Source organism: Coturnix japonica, chromosome 3 (assembly GCF_054131305.1).
Source record: "Coturnix japonica strain WE chromosome 3, WE-NBRP24, whole genome shotgun sequence".
Lineage (NCBI taxonomy): Eukaryota > Metazoa > Chordata > Aves > Galliformes > Phasianidae > Coturnix > Coturnix japonica.
In genome coordinates, this window is record NC_140665.1 from 85,971,977 (window position 1) to 85,993,406 (window position 21,430).

Consider the following 21,430-nt stretch of genomic DNA (forward strand, 5'->3'; position numbering starts at 1 on the left):
CACATAAGTGATACCTGCGATTATCCCTGGAGTGTAACAATACGCACATCAGCAGAGCGTGCAGTTCTGCTGTCAAGGCATGTTTTGCTGCAGGACAAAAAAAATCCCTGCTGTGAATGACTAACTGCCTTTTATTGTGCAGTTAATGGAGCTTGGCCAAAGCACTTCAGGTGCTTTTGGTCATATGTCCACACTTGCATTTTAAATAGACTCACAGGAGACCTTCATTTGCCTGGGAAATGTTGAGATCCTTTCTGCGCCATTTCAATGTTGCTATTTTCATGTCTTGTCCTAAAGGCAAAGAGTGTTCCTGGCAGTTTGGTAACAGCACGCCTTTAAGTACAGCAACGGGATCAAGTAAGCACAAGGCAGCAGCAAACCAACTGATTCTGCAGACCTCAAGCCAGATTTCTCAAACCAGACAGCAGACAGATCCAGCAAAAGCACATACAGCAGATGTGAGAAAGGTAAGACTGTATATCCCACACACAGCTATAAAGATGCCAAGATTGAACAGTGATGGAAGTCAACTAGAATGCTGAGCTCTAGCACTATACAGGCAGCCTACTGTCCACCACAGGCTGGCACTCCTTGCACCAGTCACTGGTATCTCCATGGTAAAGTCTGTGCTGGTGGCTCTGCTCTCAATAATAGCACAAAATGTTTAAGCATCTGCCTCTGTTTGCACCTGTTTCTATTCTCTCACTGTAAGAGACCACCCTGCTCCTGCCCAGCATGCAGTGTGGGCAGTGCAATAGCCACACGCATGGAATGCTTGCCATGAGAAGCATGGCTTAAGGGGCTCATCATGGACTTAGCAAGATATAATGTCTTTAATCTGTTTTCTTTTACAAAGTCATCACATGGCTTCAAGTCACTTTTCAACTCAGTTTGTTCTGAGCTACGGATAATATTAATCTGCCTTCTTAATAGGACTGTTAGTGCAGGAAGCATTATCACTACGAAGATGTAATAAAGCAGTCAAAACTACTGAACTGACCTTGAAATACAGATTAACTCTTACAGAGCCCTCCATTAATCACATCTTTCAAACTGCAAGTTTTTCCCACCCTTCTTTATGCACTTTAAGAATCAGATTGGACTTAGAGAGAGGAACCATGAGGTTTAAGCACTAAACCACAACTCAGATCTTTCCCAGCATTCTGTCACATCTCAAAGGGGCAGTGCTCAACCCGTAACACTCAGCATCCCACCCATACAGCAGTTGTGAATTCCCACTGGGACTGAACCCATCTTGAGGTGCGTGAGTTCACAACATCCCACAGTCACGGAATATGACTTTGTTTTGTGTCTGCTACTTCAGCAATAAGGATGGCAAGGAAAGGAAATATCAGTGCACATCATGAGAGGGAGAAAAAGGTCAGTGTCTTTTAAAACAACACATAAAATAGACACGGTGTTAAAAACAAGAAAAAAGGGCAGGCTTTAATAGTTGTTCATTTTACCTCTTTTCAATAGCTCTTTATTTGTCATAGTGCAGGTACACACGAAAGGCCATTCCTGAGCCTGATGAATACAAGTCTCAGAATTTAAGCACAATCATGGGATTCTCTATACATCCTTTAGGGCACGTTAATTAGCATGAATTACTAAATGAAAATTAATTTCCTCTGTTCACGCTGTGTTCTGCAACACTCACTTGGAACATCGCATGTCATTTTTATGTGCTACTCAAATGATGTGTATTCCCTGCAGGCAGCACAGTGAAAACGTTCCTGCTCAGATACCATTCGTGTCCATTGATAGTGAGGTCAAACTCATTGTGAGTCTGCATCATTTGTAGTAACTGCACATGCAATTAAATCCTAGAAAGCATAACAACGTTTGCTGTTCTAATCAGATATTATTTCATTATTCAGTAATGCAAGCCCCAAATTCTAGCTCCCTCATTAATATAGCAACCCAATAAATGTACTTCCAAAATTAAGTTGTAGCACGTTTTTTTATTAAACATTTTCTCAGCTTATACTTTGAACATAAATACAGACTTTTATGGCTCATGTTACAAAAGACCCTACTATGTGTTAGAAAACATATACAGAATATATCATAGTGGTTACGCTTTCTCTCCCTTTTCCCTAAAATCTTCCATAAATTCTATAAATCTAGCAAAGCAGTACCAGAAAGCAAAATCCAACCCACCCAGCAGCAGTCGGAAACAGCTATAAAGTTCACTTGCTTCCTGTAAGAGAAACTTTGGTTCCTGTCTGCTTTCATTGCAAGGCAATACCTTATTATGTAAGCTGTGTATCAGAAAACAAGCACTGCACGTCATGCTCCATCACTGAAGATCAACTTCAATTTGCATTTCCAAAGGCGTACAGCTTATCTTTGTCTTTTCCACTTGGTAAGACAAATATATATGCTTATTTTCAAAGCAGTATAGTGTAAATGAGGGACCTATTTCTGTTCTTACTGAAGTCCACGGTAAAACCTCAATGGGCTTCCCGAAGAGCAGATCTGTATTTAGTTTCTCTTGTTTTCTTGACTAAATTGAAGAAAGCTACATTTCAGCTGGCAGGTAGGATGAATATCACTTAGAATTTTAAAACTCTCATGCCTCATTGCTAGCATCTCCTGTAATAACTCCACACGTGGGTTTCCAGCTTAATACACGGGGCCTTGGCTTACCATTCTTAATTATAAAGACCCGTGAAAAAGTGAGCCTAATCTTCCAGTCCCAGAAGCATGGACATGGAAGCCCACACTCGAGGAGCATGCAGAATCACACCGGTGGCCTTTCTGCTCTAGTGCAGCAAAGAGACAACAGGTTGTATAGGCTTTAAACACAGGAGAATCTTATAATGTGTTTTTCAGTACACACACATTACACTGTACAATTCAGTATTTCCACACAGTGGGCAAAGAGAAACTCCCAGGGCCTATGGAAGAATATAGAAAACGCAGCTGGCCTTGAGCCCTCAGGCGAAGTAAACCAGGCACAAGAAGAGGACAGATTTGGGGGAAATGTTGCTGGCAGCCTGCCTTACAGACACTCTGCTTTTTATTTCACAGGGGCTGATGCCGACACTAAGCCCACATCAATGCCGGGAGCATCCAGCTGACACGGTAAGAATCATGGTGAAAGACTCTGAACTAAACTACAAAGCAGTATGGAAAACTCTAGACCTATGATCCAACCTCTAACAAGAGTTCTTTGTGACTTACTGAAGTTTGTGCTATTATGGCTCAAGTTCCCAGCAGGATGTAGGATGTGAGCTGAGCCCCTGGAAAGAAATTTAGGTGTGTATCTGACCATTGAATTGTCTGTTTTGGTGGCAGCAGGAGAAGGTTTGCTGCAGTAGCATTCCCTCTGTCCTGGGTTGTGTGCCATGTGGCAGCCAAGGCAAGATACCATCTTACTGCAGTGCTCCATCAACCTTGGTGAGTCAGCCCATCCACCGACTTTGATGTTGTCTTGATACAAGTTTGCTTTTCAGAGCAGACTTAAAATTTAGATTACATTTATAACTGACCGGGACAAGATGAGCACCAAAGAAGCCAAAACTTGCACCTGATTTTAGTCAATGCAAACATCTGGTAGACTTTTGCTTTGGATGTATTTAATTTATATTTTACTGAACTGATGGACAGTATTAGAGCTTTTAATATGTCCAAATTAAACCTAAGAGTCTTCATCTCTCAGTTTATTGATAAGCGAAGAAGGCATTTTCAGTGCCCTCATTTCACACATACTAAGTCCGTTGTGACTGAATGAGGTGCCTCGTCACTATCTTTTGTAATATCTTTCTGAGCTGAAGGCTTTGTCATGTATTTCACGTGCAGAGACTATAGTGCAAAAAGCAATGTCAATAGTATCCCCAAGTTCAAAATTCCTTTTGGAAATACATCCGTTCATTAGGGAAAAAAAAATGATTAACCAGCTCCCTGTTTAGAATTCAGCCCTTTATAGCAGTACCAAAGCAACACCTTGTCCCACCAAGTGATTAAATGCAAAGAAATTGTGCACCCTACTTTTACAATATCTGTTTATCAGACCATGCTTGGCTGAATCTCTGTGTGAGCAGATTGGACCATAACCCTGCTGTCTGCACTTGTGGACTGACATTATCTGATAGGTATTTGCCTGAGGACACAGCACAGATCTACTGATGTAGGACGAATATCCACAACGATTACTTGCGCTTCCCACAGATTATTTCAGTACATTTCTGAGCTCGTTATTTACATACGGGACATGCAAACCTCATTAATGATGGCACGGCCCATATCTAGCTTTGACACTAAATTGCCAGGAGGGGAATGCATTACCAGCACTACAATGCACAGCTGTTCTTTATCTGTATTTTCTACTATGTGTGCCACAAGATTCCTACAACTTTCCCTGTGTGACAAAGATGAATAACAGACACATTATACCTACCGAAAAAAAATAATGGACTTTTTATACTGCAACTTGTTTCATAATACTGAGCATTAAAAAATTAAAAATATACATCTATTTTCTATGTTGAAAAAAAACCAAACAAATATCGATTAATATAACTGTGTTTGCTCAGACCAAACTCTGGTGTATGGAGTGATGTTACTAACCGCTATAGTAATTACTAATATTAGCTTTCACATTAGAATTTTTCTCGTTTAAAAACTGTCTGTGCTAATTTGTTAAAACCTACAGCCCGTGCAATAGGTCATTTTGGAAAAGGAAAAAACAGCTGATTCACATGAGCAAAAACCAGCATGTGACATAGTACATGTTCCTTGCCCTCCCTAAGTGCTATAGAACATGATGAAGATATTTATAGATGTGAATATAAATAAGACAAAACTTCTAAAATCTTTTTAAATGTCCGACAAATCCTTTCTGTTCTAAGTATCATAGATAGCATTAATAGCTAGGCATTTTCCAATACCCCGACACCACAGAATGTTCTAAATATGTGAAGACTCTGCTTTGTATCCTTTAATTCTGTGATCTGAAATTGCTCCCATGGTATAAAGTCTACTGGTCTGGGTCCTAAGCTGGCATTTGCTGTATAAAGATGTCACACTTTTTAATAGCAGAAAGTATCTTGAATACTGTTTGCTCATATATTTAATAGTGGGATTTGCCAGACCATCACCGAAGACACCAATTCATCTTGTCGTTGCTGCTTGGTCTTCTTGTTCACTCTTCTGTGTCCTTGGCCACCAGAAATGACTAATACTGAACTTGCTTTCATTTTTTTGGATCTCTGTCTTTTATTTTTAAAAGAGATGTTTTGATCCTTCAAAAGCTCATAAATGTTACTGTCCTCTGGCCTGTGTTCTAGGGAACTTGATGTAAGGGATCCAGAAGATGAAGACAAGTCACTTTTTTGTGCAATGGATCCTGCCGAACCTCCCAACCAAACTGAAGTATCAGGGTTGCTGCCATTGGAAGAGCCTGGTCTGTCATTGTGCACAACATTCCTCTGGTCTTTGTCTTTAGATTCTGAGCCACGAGGCAGGCTGTTCCTTAGCTTGTTTTTGTTTTTCTTATTTATAGATGTAGCCATTACAAGAAACTTGACTGGCCCATTGTGTGCGTGATATGACACCATTCCTCTTCCTGCAGCCAAAAGGAAAAGAAAAAAAAGACAATTAAAGACTTTTCTCTTAACTATAAAACTCCACAATACTTACTTTGTTAAATTTGTTTAGGAATGCACAACTCTTAAAATCCTGCTATATACATTCAGTCCATCTACAGAATGTCTGCTTCCTTGTACGTAAACTTAAAGTGTAGAAAGAAAAATCTAGTGTGCCATAAGGATGTTTTAATCCCTCTGCCCCAGTAGTTGCGGAACTGGGCCGAACCAGCCCGTAAAGCACTGACAGACTGTGTTAATAAACCAGCTGGAACATGACAGAATGAATCCAAGTTGACTTGTGCTGTGTTCACGGCACCATGAATACAGGCATTTTCTACTAACTTCTTTTGGCATTGACACAAAAATAACATTCTGAGTTTTCCACAGTAATCCACAAAGAAAATACGCGGTTTTCAGTTAATCCTACTGTACTCCTGTACCTTCCTAGAAAAGCATATGAACATCTTTTTCACTGCAGTTGCTGCTAGCAGTACAGTGAAAATTCACACATGAAAATCATAAGAATACAGGAAAAATAAATTGCATAATACCAAATTCAGAAGCTCTAACAACATCAATGTATGGGGCTCTTACAGTAAGAAAAAAAAAAGCTTAGCATTATACAAAATCACCTATAAGATGAAGTTAGGCTATCAAGGAAAAGAAACCACCACCCCACAAGTCGCCCCATCCATCCCTAAATCCCTAATACATTCCAGGTTATGATAAACAATAAATAAATATGCTTTTGCAAACAGTTCAATGATGTGAAGATGAACTATCAATACTGGAAGCACAACTGGGAAAAGTGCATATTTTTTGTTGTTCAAATTCCAAATACTGTGTCTGAAGACTATAAATCTCAATGCAATGTTGCCAAACCAGTGAAGATCTGACCCCAAGTAAATGCAATATACAGATGATGTAAACCATAACAATCAAAACTGAAAGTAGAAGAACAAACTGAGAGACTACTTCATTCTGCAACAATGCATTTTCATGTATTGCATTTATTTTTACCTAATATTGCTTCCATAACTTCTAAGAAACATTTGTCATGTTTCCAGTACCTGAAAGAGCCTACAGGGAAGATGGGGAGGGACTTTTTATAAAAACATGCAGAGACAGGATGAGGGGAAATGGCTTTAAACTGGAAGAGGGTAGATTTAGACTAGATAGCAGGAAGGAGTTCTTTACTGTGAGGGTGGTGAGACTCTAGAACAGGTTGCCCAGTGAGGCTGTGGATACCCCCTCCCTAGAAGCATTCAAGGCCAGACTGGATGGGGCTTTGAGCAACCTGGTTTAGAGGGAGGTGTCTGTGCCTATAGCAGGGGGTTGGAACTGGATGATCTTAAAGGTCCCTTCCAACCGAAACCATTCAGTGATTCCCTGATTACTTCTGCATATTTTGCTGAACACAATTCACAGAATCACAGAATTGTAGGGGTTGGAAGGGACCTCTAGAGATCATTGAGTCCAACCCCCCTGCCAAAGCAGGCTCCCTACACCACATCACACAGGTAGATGTCCAGTCGGTTCTTGAATACCTCCAGAGAAGGAGACTCCACCACCTCCCTGGGCAGCCTGTTCCAGTGCTCCGTCACCCTCACTGTAAAGAAGTTCTTCCGCACATTTGTGCGGAACTTCCTATGCTGTAGTTTCATCCCATTACCCCTAGTCCTGTCCCCAATTCATTTGCATTCTGAAAAGTTACATATACAATCCTTTCCCCTGAAGGAGGTTACGAATGACTTGCATCATAGAATCTGCCAGCTTCCTTTCACAGCTCAGAAGCTCTAGTAGAATCGTGAAACTAAACTGTAGCACAGCAAAGAGATACGTAATTGGAATTACACATATCTTAAAGAAAAAAACAATCTCACTTCTGCTAGCAGCTTAAACACTTACAAAATGATTCAGCAGCATTCATTCGTTTCAAACAAGGCAACGTGAAATTAACTTACCAGTGCACCAAAATGCAAACATACCGGTTGTTATTAAAAAAATGAACTATACGACCCAGTCTCTAGTCTGGTAAGAAAGGTCACAGAAACAACATACCAAGTAACCAGTCAGAGAATGTACTGCAGTACATTGGCAGTACCCATGTCTCTGTACCGAATGCATCTATCTTTCCCAGGTATGGGAGAATGATTCTTTGCAGTGCCCTCTCATCTCATGCGTGTATTTTTTACTGTGCTCTGAGAGGATTAATGCCTATCATATTCTTATTCCATAAAGAAAAAATGCCATCCCAACTCAAACAACCGAGGCAAATCCAGGCAGGCATGTGGAAATACCTTAATGATAAGGAAGAAGAACAGATAGAATTTAATCACAAAGCTCTGATGAGTACTTCCACAGCACACGTAGTTCGACAGTCATTTGAACTACTAACAGGAAAAAAAATCTTCAGTAAACAACATTGTACCGAATCCATTTGAGAAACGTTACTCACCAGTTACTTTGGGAATTCCCTGCAAGCGTGGCACTGGCAATGCTACTATTATCCCCAGATTTGTTCCAACCAGTAATAAGCCGTGGCACACCAGAAGACTGGTCACAGAAACACGCTGCTGCCCTGTGAAGTGCAGGAAGTGCTGTATTATTTAAGTAATGATCTTTGCCAAGGTCAGAGTAACCTCCAACACACAATCAGCTGCACTGCTGCATTCAGCAAAGCACTCATCAGAAAGGCAAATACATCGCAGGATTGAATTAAACTTTACATACGTCATCATTTAAATACAGCTGAACTCATATTCATCTGCCCTACATCTCTAAACCACAGCATCTAAAAATAGACACACATTACCTTTACAAATATGCTTTTGCAAATGTGACTGTGAACACTCTTAACAATAAAACTGAAAGGCGTCCCACTTCCCAGCGCTCAATAACGTATTACGACAACGCGCTGTACTTGAGACTCAAACTTGTTCCTGCTTTTATTTCCTTGCAGTTTTATTTTTGTGAAATAGTATCAGAAGCACCACATCCACACTGGGGTTCCCCTGTACAATAGTGACATCGGCATACTGGGATAAATCCCAGAGAAAGCCTATTAAGATGATCAAGACACTGGAGTAAACAATGTACAAAGAGAGACAGAAAAATACCAGTTGCCTGCACTTATCTAATGGGAGCATACATAGAAGAGAGTCAGACTTTACTCAGACGTGCTCAGAGACAGGGTAAGACACCACAGGACAAATTTGGAATGTAACAACTTTGCTTTAAATGTAGGAAAAACCCTCCACCAGGAAGACAGCCTAACACCAGTTGCTCCATAACTGAACATACTCACATTTGGCTGGACAAGTTCTTAAGCAACCAGATGTAATTTGGCTTGTTTCAAGAAGACAAAATGAACTCAGAAGTCTATTCTATGACCTTATACAAACCTCTTCTACTGACGAGCTTTTTTCTCATGAGAACAGTCATTTCTGCTTACAATACTTGCTAAAGATTTAATTCTGGGTAGTTGGACTGACTTTCAAAATGCCCTTGACAGGTCGCAGAAATGGAAAATGATGAAAATAATTCTCACCCAAACTTCTGCCATGACCCACATTTACACAGAGAAACATTTAAACTGTGTTGAAGTCACCCAGGTTCATGGCTTACCTGTTCTTGGATTTACAATTAACTTTACATGCTAAGAGAGAAGTCATTCCCACCTTTATCATAGCTCTCAAGTTGTTAATCACCTCACTAATAAGTAGGGAATTCGGGTTCCACTTCTGATATAACTTAGATGAACTTGCATGTTCCACACCTTGGAAAAATACCTTAATTATGGTACATCACAAGTGAATGAATTTTCATCTCTTCCTTTGAAGCTGGGCCAATTTACAGCTAAGAATGCATGAATCACAGACTCAGCAGTAAAGCAGGGAAGGAGCAATCTGACTGAAGCTTGAAGGTTAAAGCGCTGCACTGGAAAACAGCAGGAGGACTGAAGCCCAAGTCCTTCCTCACAGAACTTTACAAAACCAAAACATTTATCCAGTAATGGTGTGTTGTAAAAGGCACACATCACCTGCAGGGCCAGATATGGAATCTCTGGTTTGACTGCCCTAAAACACATTCTAAAATGCCTTAAAGGCAATTAGGTCACTCTCAGTAGTTGCAATTAGCACGAATAAGCTGAAGAGGCTCCATCTACTCATGGAGGGTTTCAGAGAGCACGGTGGTTCCACACTGGCAGTAGCTAAGATCTACCACTCCAACTCCTCAAAAGAACAGAGAGAAAATGTGATGAAAAATGCTTGTGGGCTGAGGTAAGGACAGGGAGATCACTCACCAATTACAGTCATGGCCACGTAAGGAATAATCAGCATAAGAGAAATTCATTTAATTTTTGCCTACTGATAACAGACAAGAAGAGAGACACCTATGTTTTTTCCATAAGCTGTCATTATTTATGTCGGTATAATGGCATTATCCCTCTTCAGGTAGATAAGCATAGATGGTTTACGTCCCTAGACAAATTAGAAGCCTTTTGAAGGCTTTATTTATTTTATGAGATGAATTTAGTCTCCAAAGCAAAACACACAGAAACACTCCTTCAACACTATTTAGATGGACAGTCTTCTGTGGATGCTTTCCAGTACAGTGAGACTGATTTTAAATTGTCAAAAATCAAGATTTGAACTTTGTGATGTAGAGTTCAGATTTGCTCAGGCTGCATAGGATACTTAAGATCTCCCACAACCTGTGTCACAGCAGACACACGGTAACTGCAGAACAGCCTAATCTCACTCCAGTTCACTTAAAGTACAAATTGCAAACAGAAATATTACAGTGCAATTCTCAAGTTTGTTTTTTAATTGCTAAAAACACCAGTTTTACTTATGTTTGTCAAAGTGAAGAAGATGCTCGCATTTCTAACAACAGATCTTTAATGCCTTTTCAACTGTTTAAAATGTGAAAATAATATGCATGATTCTATACACCAACCCTGAAACAACATACAACTACTAATTGTTACCAGTGAAAACCAGTAATGCTCCTCACTGTTTCCGCAGGCGAAAACAGCAAATTACCAACCAGCAACTTACAATCTTAAACATGGAACACAGCCTTAAGCATGAAACATCTACAGTGAGGTCAAAAGGAACGTTTGCTTTGAAATCTTTGAAAAGCAGGAAACATCTGCATCTGAAAAGATACTTTGAAATAGCATATAATAACTAAAAAAAAAAAAAAAAAAAAAAAAAAGAGAGAGAGAGAGAAAATACTATTCAAATAGATAGTGATTTTAAATGTTTATTTACCTGCTACTCAGGGCTTGAAATCATGCTTTTCTTTGTTATTCTGTGACTTTTTATTTGTACAGATTTCAAACCAAGTGAGAAAAATAAATGTAAAACCTGTTCTCTAGAACTTGTTGAGCAGTAAGCACAGAAATCAACCAGCTAACAAGAGTGAGAAAAACAAATGCCAAAACCAAACAAAAATTACTTTAAATAGGAAAACTGCTAGAGCACGCTGTTCCATCCAGTGCAAGGATGGAATTGTTTATGTCATGAAAAGATCCTGAATTTACCAAGAACTGAAGCCACCAATTAGGTTTACATGAGGACAAATAGTTTTAATATGTTTCTGCTCTGTGCTCAGCCTTTCTCAGGTCTCAAATTCTGACTCAGACTCAACAACTATGTGCTCCCTAGGTACGTGCAAGGACAAACTGGTGCATATCCTCTTACATGACCTTGCTCTTCCTGCTATATAAAAGAACTGTCTAAAAAAGCAAATCAAATGGGCTGACCTCAGATTTTCATGCATCTTTTAATCATTTCTCAGCAGTAAAATAATAAAACAGCTACGTTTTATGCTGTGGCACCTGGTGGGGTGGGGACAAAAGGAAGCTCTAAGTCTCAATGTATAGTTTGTTTTCTACAGAGAGGAAACGATACCATTTTTCTTTGCCTTTCCCATCTGTGTCCAGGAAGTATATATATGCCATTAGAGGATACAAAGATACAATCAGAGTACAGTAACATCAACAGAAATTGCCTCTCTGTTCAGCAGGTAACCTTTCATCATTCATGTGAGCAAATAAATACAGTGAACCAAGGTCTAGTTAGTTATTTAGGATTTATCTATTTAGTTATTTTTAAAGAGAACATAAGTATGATACATGACATTAGGAAATACTTTGTGTCTTGTGGATTTGATGATATATCAAGTGATGCTTCTGTGGAGCACCCTGTACTACACAGAAATCCCGTGGAAAGTAAGCTCAGGTTCACTTTTCAGACCCATGTCCCTGTGTACAAACTTCTCACAACTCCAGAAGATCATCAGCATGAGCACAGAACAGAGTCACCAGGAGCATCAGTTACATCCCTTGTTGTATGTGGACTACCCAGTGAATGGGCACAACGGAACAACAGCTTGGAGGGACACAGATGATAGAAGGTGTTTTGGGATACAGCAGTTATTCAGAACCCACCCAGATGTCTCAATAGATTCACCAGTCTTTTTAAGCCATTTAGCTGACATACTTGACATGAAAATAACCCAAATCTAACCTATATCTCAATGGTACCCTTCCAGTCAAGCTCTTTCCTTAGCCAGACTTCTGTGAATCTAACATATAAAACATTTCCACAAATCAATCTTGATTTAAAAGAAAAAAAAACCAAAAAAACAAAAAACCCCAAAAAATTACTTTTGGCTTGCGGTCTGTGCTTCTGTCTCCTTTCTTACATTATTAAATCCCACTGAGTCATAATGACAGTAATTTCCTGTGCCATTTCCTTTATATTTCATTATTCTTGGATTCCCTTTTACTTGGTGGGCTGCTGAATTATCTCGAAGTAATGGAAGCACATCCTTTAGAACAAAGAAAGTAGGCAGTGATATTTAAAGCTGTCCTCTTCCCCAAATAGGAAAAATCTAACGTCATGTGAACTGATTACCAAGGGTTTGAAAACCTCCTGCTTTGTCTTAACTGATTAATACAAGTACCCTCTAAATATAGCTTTGTAATTCAAGTAGCCTTTCTGACACAGTGACAGTCAATTTGTCTTTTATTTCTATTGCATATCAACAAAATAATGATAATAGACAAGTTATGTCCATTGCTTTAAGTGAAGATGCAGATGACCTCTGCACGCAGCCTATGAGGCCAATATCACACATTACTGTTCCAACTTAGAGCTTGACAAAAGGAGTCCAGCTTCATAAATTAGATCATGATAATCACACACTCTTCTTTCTAATCTCTCTTCCTAAAATCTTTAGCAATATTTTTACATCAATTTCTTCTGACTCATTTCAATACATGCTGAATTTTTACTTACGTGTTCTTTTTGCATATGAAAGAATTCCCATTGGATTTCAGAAAACTAAAGAGTTGTTTCATTTAAAAGCTAAAAGATGCCCTGTTGTACATCACACTTCGAAACAGCAATCGACCCATTAGAATCCACAGAAAATATTAAAAAATGTGCATTTTGTAACTATAAAGCCACTTCATTCTTCCTCCTGTGTCAGATTTTTCTTCCTTTTTAATCTGAGTGTACACTACACAGAGTTTTATTTATTCTTTGTTCCAAAAGCTCTTAGTGCTGCTTATTATGTAAACCTCCTACTACTCTGTCTTTTAGCCTTTGCTGGTGTAGCATTACTGGGATAACATAAGCATGCCCAAGAGCTGCTGCTAAATAATTGAAATTCATTTCATTTTTAGAATGGATTCCTCTCCCTTGGAACATTTGCTGTAATAAAATATGCTGTTCTACTCCTAAAATACATTCTCATTTTCATTCACTGAAGTGCATTTTGGGATGACACAGAGGGAAAAAAAAGAGAAAAGAAACTAAAATGGGTAAGAATGACACCAAGGAGATATCATTAGCTAAAAGTCTTCTAAAAAAATTCATGTGTTACATCATCAGTTTTATTATCATGGCTACGAATACTGAAGCTAAATTTGTTTGAAATTGTGCATCAAATATGCATAAGGGAGGCCCTGCTTCCCCCCACAGACAGTAGAACATCTTGAAAGTTAATCTTTTTAAAAACTGCTCTTGATTTCTTTTCATAACCACAATTAATTAAACCATACTATCTATTTAAAGACAGGGCATTTGCTGCTGGTTAGTAACGGTGCTACAATCGAACAACGTGTTAAGAGCATCCTGTCTAGAATACCATGGATGGACATGACCTAAAACAGATTTTTACTGCAAGACTAACATGGTCCCTCTCACTTCTCCTACCTGATGCTCACATACTCATTACAGCTCATGGCAAAGACATCCTCAAACCTGTGCCCATTAGTACTATGTAGGTCTAAGAATCATACTGGCCTACATCAGTCTGTAATAACATCTGTGTGTGGCATTTGAAAATAAGTGCCAGAAATAAGTTTATCTCAATTAGGCACGTGTCTAACTGCCAAAGAGTCACTCACAAATCTGATACAGACCAGTACTACTGTCTGTGACACTGATGATTTTAGAATGGTTGAATGGCTTTTGTCTTAAAACACTTAAAGACTTGTTAAACATCACCCTAACAACAAGAGGTTTCATCTTTGCTTACAACGTTTTTAATTCAGCAAACTAAAGCTCTAAACAAGAAAAGAACACACTCCTAAATAGAGATGTGAGTAGTTCTGCTGGCTTCACTATGAGCAGTGATGTAACTGACACGAAGCAAGTGCCTTGTTGGTTGGTTCAGGTCCTAGGCTGACTGACTCCACCACATACTTTAATACCAACTTCCAGAAGAAAATACTAAACTTTGCAAAGGAAACATGTTTTCATGGTAGACTGCATCACTCTCCTGTTATATAGTCACACACACACACAGAAATAAAGAATCCACACGCTTATCCATATAGTATACATTTAAAACCACTGAGGAGAACTGCTACTCAACAAGCTCACTGCACACATCGTTCTTTTGGGCAGACAAGGAACTGTGATTTACTAAAGTAAACAGTCACGAGATAGCTATCAAAGGCTGACACAGATGTTCTGATTCTGGCCTTATCTACAACAGTCTGGAAAATAACAGTGATAGAGACAAAACAAAAGAGTTGTTTTTTCTGTCATATGATGTGATTCAGCTACCTGGCAACATATTGTGTACAGGAGTGGCAATGTTAATATCCTGGAGGTGTTTCAATGTCTCAGTGTGGAACAGGCGAAGTGTAGATCCAGATGTGAAGGCAATCCAGACTCCCACTCCAGCAACAGCCATGTGAGAGATTACCATACCTTCCTCTTGATGAGCTTCAAAATGGCTCTGTAAGAAAAACAAATAATCTCTGAGGAAATGTTACATCATTCAACCTTCATTATCAGCTTCTCAATACAGGCCCCGTGACTACATCCTCCATGCCAAGAACAAAGCTCATTTTCTTTGCTTTGCTCAGGATATGTCCCAACTGCTGCATGAGATTTGCTATTCTTTATGGTACCCTTCTTTTTTTTGAAACATCATATTATCAGTATGCAAAAATTCTCAGCTTGTAAATCAAACAGTAACTTAAATAATGTATTTATCACAAATTTTGCATGATGGGAATCAGCAACCCTGTAATAGCTGAGACTTGAGATATTTTATGCTTCTTTATTGATATTCCTTTGGAAAAAGTAACACTAATGAGGTACCTGGGAGTAGCCAGATTTTTTTTTCTAATAGGTTACTTATACCTACATCAGAAATCCCCTGACTGACAGGACTAGAGTTCCTTAAATCTTCCAGTCCACTCTTCTGTAGATGGGCATCACATTCACCAAACTCCAGACAACCTGGACCTACCAACTCCTTCAGCACCCTCAGGTAGCTTCTATCCGGTCCCATAGATCTGAGGGTGTTCAAGTGGAGTATAGTAGATTGCAAACCATTTCCCCTTGGATTACAATATCATTCTGTTCCCTGTCTGTCATCCAGCTTGTCTTTCATCATACAGGGATGGCCTACTCTTTTGCCTTCAAGACTTCATTCCTGCACAATGTTCAACCTTCTTAGACTCCTCTGTCCTTTTAGAACTGCCTCCCAACAAACCCAGTCAATTAGTTCCCCAAATAGGTCAAAAAAAACCAAAAAAAACCCCTAAAACCAAAGTAGCAATTCCACCCTTCCTGACCACCTTCCTTGCTTTCCCAAGGATTGACAACTATCATCTTATGATTATTGTGTCAAAGACAGCACTTTTTCTACTCAGACATTTCTGGATTTCTTAAGAACTAGCTATTGTGTATTCCTAAAGGTGTTGGCCAGCTTAAGCCAACTGTCTTAATCCTGTTCCCTCCCAGTTCCTTGGGTCCTTTTCTGCATCATACCAGACACTGTAAAGAAAGCAATTCCAACCTAGCTGAAGCTAAAACAAAAGATCAAAACGCCCCTTCTGAAAACAAATAATAATGCCAGACTTTCAGGATCTAGTGCCTGAATTTTCTTCCTTGATCTAATGGCTTCACAGTTACAATTTCTAAATGGCTCTAAAAAAGGCTGAAACCTCTCCACATGTTTGTGTTAACGTGTGAAATAAAACTGCAGTAAAGGTCTTTAATCATTAACAAGAAGTAGTGATATTCTGGTTTCATTTTTGTCTTGTAAGTAAGCAGTCTATGAAGTTAAACACAGCCTTTTAATGTTGTGCCAGCTATTATCGAATACAGAGGGCTAATCTGATAAACATAACATTTCCCCAGCTAAATAAAAGGCAAACTGTTCCTTGGATACAAAACCCTCCCAGAGGGATACAGAAGTGAATATCTGCACTAATATTCACAGTTCTTATTACATACTCATCTATATTTGTAGACAAAGTGCAAGAGTATCTCATTCCTCACTGTATAAAGCACACTTAATTTTTCTATGCATTAGAATTAAGAGCTACATTTTAGTTACTCTGCATCTCAATTTCAATAACACAATTCTCAGGATAAGCTCTTAGCCTAAGACAAGTATGTTTTGAACATATTTGGGTCATGCAGTTCAATTTCTTCAACTAAATTCAACAGAACTTCTGATACCTCTCACTTAGAGGTCCTTAATTAACAAAGTATGAAAAGAAAATTCACAACAGACAGTCCATAAACTACTACTTTCCTCTAAAAAATTGGCTTCTTAAAAATAAAGGAAGCTACTACTAAAAAAAAAAAAAATTAAAAAAAAAAAAGAATTGTTTACATTTTCCCTCTAATGTTCAGTTATAAAAACTTCTCAGGCCACTGAAGTGAATCCTGCAATCCACGCTGTTTGGGGCAAGAAGAAAAATGAAGCCGATCATAAAACATTAATTTTCTCTGGTTTTCTGACCACGGACAACAATTCTGTGAGTGCAACTGTAAACAACTTCCACAGGCATTTTTGTCACATTCCATTTTTACCAGCTAACTCGTTATACTCCCACTCTGTCTACCCTGCAGTTGGTCCAGCTGTTGAAGCATTTGAAGAAAAACTGTAATACTGTCAACACCACAAAAAGCATATAAAAAGAACTATTCTTCTCTTTCAAAGGGACTTCTAAGACCGATCAGGAACATACCCAAACCTGAGCATTCTTTTGCAATTGCTTATGTTTTTGTATAGAGGCTCTGACATCTGTTTCAATTACACATTTATCTGAAACACAGTTTTTCTTCCAAGACTGTTTCTTCACGTGAAATCCAATTAATAAGGACAAAAATGGCTTATTCTCTTTTTTAATAAAAGAACTGAGCTTCATTTCATTTTACTTTTTATAACTTCATTCCTTTCTGCCTTCTATTCAGATCCTTTTATTTTGTTGCTGTTTGGTTTTGTTTTTCTCAGACGGTCTTGTTCTAATTCTATGGCAACATCACAGCGGCAGAACACTTTCTGGATGCCACAGCGAGCCTGTCTCGCAGTAGAGTTACACATAACTAACTATTGTTTCAACAGCGTGTGGCATTGCTGAAATCTTTCTTTTGAGGGGTTGCCCACTCGCACCAAACAGCTGTGCCAAGAACTGAACTGCGGTTTTTCAAGCTTAATAAGAGATGCATCATGGGTGTCAGCACTCACAAGGTAGAACAAATGACCGACTGCTTTAAAGAAGTACAATACTTGGGCAAAATACACTCACAGGATTTTCATTTCTTTAGTTTATTCAGTGGGAAATAAAATTATCTGGCTCTTTTTACTGTTGTTTTTAAACAAGCACAGCCTGCCTTTGCAGAGCCGAAGGGTCTACAAGCACAGAGAACACTCCAGGATCAAGGTTAATACTCAGCAGCAACACAACTCACAGATCTAGGATCAAGACTAACAACAAGTTTCTTCTTCTTAGAAAGAGTATCAGAAAATATCATTAATATTTAACAACAGTTGTTGCATTTCACACATGTCCTACCCCAAGGGGCTTGAGGCACTGTGCCTCAAAACCAATACATCAGATGCCAAATCTGCTCATTAGGCAATAGATTTTCTTTTCCCTTTGTTTTTACTTTAAACCAGAGACTCAGAAAAACAAGGATGTGTGGAATGAGATTGTTTTCAAAAGATAACATACTCTGCATTTAGCAAATGCATGAGCAGTTAAATGCAGTAGGGGATGCTTTGCAAGGTAGCATTTATGAAATGGACTTATATATATTAAAGGGGATGCATAAATAAGATCTTCAAAACTAGTCTGGTACCTTTAAAATTGTTTATATGAGACAGAACATATAAAATACATGCACAGTAATGGAAAATAAGAAACAAGCAGCTGTAACTTGAATATGCAGAAATTAAAGAGTTGCATAAAGGGAAGACTAACAGTTGAACACAGTGCAACATCTAGATTCTAGTTGACAAAGCAGAGATTCTGAAACCAAATCTTTACTACAAACTGTACAGTTAATAGGAGAGCTGAGAGAGAGAATAAACATTTCTTTGCTGCTATTTAGCTCCCAGCAGGAAAACTTACATTCTGCATGGTAAGAAAGACGCATCTTGAATATATTTTGGTTCCCATGATGTTACAATATGCACCTTTGAAGCAGAGTCTAAATTTCAATGAATCACAGAATCACCGAGGTTATAAAAGACCTCCAAGAACATCCAGTCCAACTGTCTACCTACCACCAATATTTCCTCACTAAACCATGTCCCCTAATACAACATCCATGCATTTCTTGAACTGCTCTAGGGACACTGACTCAACCATCTCTCTGAGCAGCCTGTCCCAGTACCTGACAGAATTCGGGATGAAATTCTTCCTAATATCCAAGCTGAACCTCCACTGGCACAACTTGAGGTCATTTCCTCTAGCCCTCTCACTGGTTATGTGGGAGAAGAGGCTGACCCCCACCTTGCCACAATCTTCTTTCAGAGAGTTGTTGAGATTGATAAGGTCTCCCCTGAGTTTTCTCCAGACTAAACAATCCCAGTTCCCTCAGCCGGTCCTTAGAAGACTTGTGCTCCAGACCCTTAGATGAGTGAGCTATTTAGATTGGTGAGATGATGAAAACAAGACTGGTACCTGTATCTTAGAATCAGTAAAGAGGCATCAGAAAATTATCACTTATTTACAGCTCTATGAGGAAGACCATACGTCATAGCATGCCTATTTGTCTGAAGTAAGCATGACTACCAGCCCATCATGGAAAAATTAATCACATTTTTAATTAAAATTATGTTATGAAAAGCATTATTCAACACAGACACACCATTTTCAGTTGCACTATTTCACATATAACTATATAGCTATAAAACTGAGTGCATCTGAGCTCTATAAACTATGAGTGGATTGGTTTAAAAAGCACTTTGGAAATGGAAAGAAAGCTCCCACGATCTGAGAAATGAAATTGCCAGGTCTGAGAGTGACAGAATATTTATTTTACCTCTCTGAACTTCTGCTTTCTCTACTATAATTCACTATGCCATGCTGTATTTCATTAAGCTTTATATATTCTTTAGTCCTCAAAGTCTGTCTAATATTGCTTTTGTTCTGCTGTGCCAAAACTGCACAGCATAATCCAAACTTTACCCAAAAACATCTATGAAGAATTTTATTATTGAATTAGGTGAGCACTACATAATTTATTCACAGTGATTTGGCCTTGTATAACCAAATTCAGAAACAATCTGACTGTGTGCTACTACTGTTGCTATGTATTTTTCAGTGAGAATCAGCAAGAGTCATAGAATGGCCTGGGTTGAAAAGGACCACAATGATCCTCTCGTTTCAACCCCCTGATATGTGCAGGGTCACCAACCACCAGACCAGGCTGCCCAGAGACACATCCAGCCTGGTTAAAGGAGTCATTACAGAAGTGCTTAGGACAGTAATTCTAAGTGTCCAAGAGGCTAATCCACTCTCCCAGTTAAGGTAGCTGGAAGTTCATGACAAGTACCCATCCAAATCACTCTTTCAAAACCTTTCCCTTATCATAATACGCAGACTAGAAACAACACAAGGAAATACAGAAAATACAAAGGAAGAAAGCATAAGATTCAAACTTTTACTTAGATGAAACGAGTTACCCAGAAAGCTGAGATAAAAAAACAAGAAGTTAGAACATTCACTATTTCCCTGCAAACCCATGACAATGACTCACAGAATCAATTGTACTAAACAGACAACTGGTGGGAGAAAACACGATCATCAATGAAACAAAACAAAGCACACAATGAAGGAGGCCGTGATCTCACACAGATTCCCGTTTGAAAGAATTCTGTGGCTGTAAACATCGTGGCACTCACTATAATTCTATCTCAGATTGAATGAGAGGTTTTTAATTCCCCGTGTTTTCTAAAATTAACTTTAGGCCACTACAATGTTCTGTTGATGCTGTTCTGCAGTCTTAATGGAAACTGAGGTCTTACTCTTCTTGGAAAACACACTTGTAAACAGGAGTTTGAATTCTTAACATTATTCTGTTCTTGAACATGAAGAACATTTCTGTGGGCCAGCAAGAACCAAAACTGATCCAAATTATATTAAGAAAGTAGAAGTCGAATCTAACTGTGCAGAGGCAGACTCTTTTAATTAAAGTTTTCTGTAATTAATAGGCAATTCCTATAGGCTACTTCTTTGCTGCCCTTCCCTTCAACCTCATTTTTAAGCAAACCTCCCAAATACTCGCCAAGTACTTTGTGGAAACATGGTGGGGAAACAGAAGCAAATCTACACGTAGTCAGGCAACAGCAAAGAACATCACAGTAGAATTTCAGAGTACAGAGAGTGGGATTTAAAAGAATTGAAACCATAGTTCATGAAAAGCTTCCTATATCTTGAAACCTCTTAGAAGAGATTTTAAAGTCTGGATTTTACCACTTTTACCCTGCAGCATAGCATGTGCATAATAATTAATTTTAAACACATTACCTCTATAAAATGAGTCACTGTGCTGATGATAAAAATTTGTCCACCACATGCAGCCCAAATGGTGTCTTCCATCACAAGCAGACTTCTAACAGGCAGAACCCCCAGCTTAACTGTCTTCTGAGGTTCCGTGTTCCATGTTCCATCTTTAAGAAAAAATAGTGAGAAAGATTGTACACAATAAAGAAAATTGCAATCCGTGTTGAAAATACTCCTGACAGCGCTGATCAAGGAGCACCTAGAAAAGCCACTGCACAAAGAGTTCTACAAAGAATGGCTGTAGTGATATCATAGAACCTACTATACAGATCTTCATGAGTGGCCACTTCAAGCTGCACTCTGATTTACATCTGTTTAATTTTAGCTTATACAGATAGCTTGTAAAGATAATACAACACTAAAGGGAAAAAAAAAGATGCTTATGTATTTGTTAACCGAACCATTTTTATCAGGATTAATCAATAAACAAGTAAACCCACATTGCTGTTCTCATATAACTGCTTTTCTTCCCAGAGAAAATGCAGTCAGT

General features: G+C 38.7%; 1 protein-coding gene across 17 annotated transcripts in view; it reads right to left on the reverse strand.

Moving 5' to 3' along the window:
- Positions 1-1,456: 1,456 nt before the first annotated feature.
- ARHGEF10 (Rho guanine nucleotide exchange factor 10) overlaps positions 1,457-21,430 on the reverse strand; it is a 109,704-nt gene continuing 89,730 nt past the window's right edge. For 16 of the 17 annotated variants that reach the window (XR_014944225.1, XR_014944224.1, XM_085542102.1 and 13 more), the window contains 4 exons: positions 20,905-21,047; positions 14,687-14,861; positions 8,053-8,175; positions 1,457-5,572 (listed from right to left, as the gene is read on the reverse strand). Coding sequence is in view for 14 of the 17 variants with exons in the window: in XM_085542102.1 (XP_085398228.1) it covers positions 5,070-5,572; positions 8,053-8,175; positions 14,687-14,861; positions 20,905-21,047 (944 nt within the window). In the remaining 3 variants the exon portion in view is untranslated. The remainder of the gene's footprint in view (positions 5,573-8,052; positions 8,176-14,686; positions 14,862-20,904; positions 21,048-21,430) is intronic. The other variant, XR_014944226.1, reaches the window with a different exon arrangement.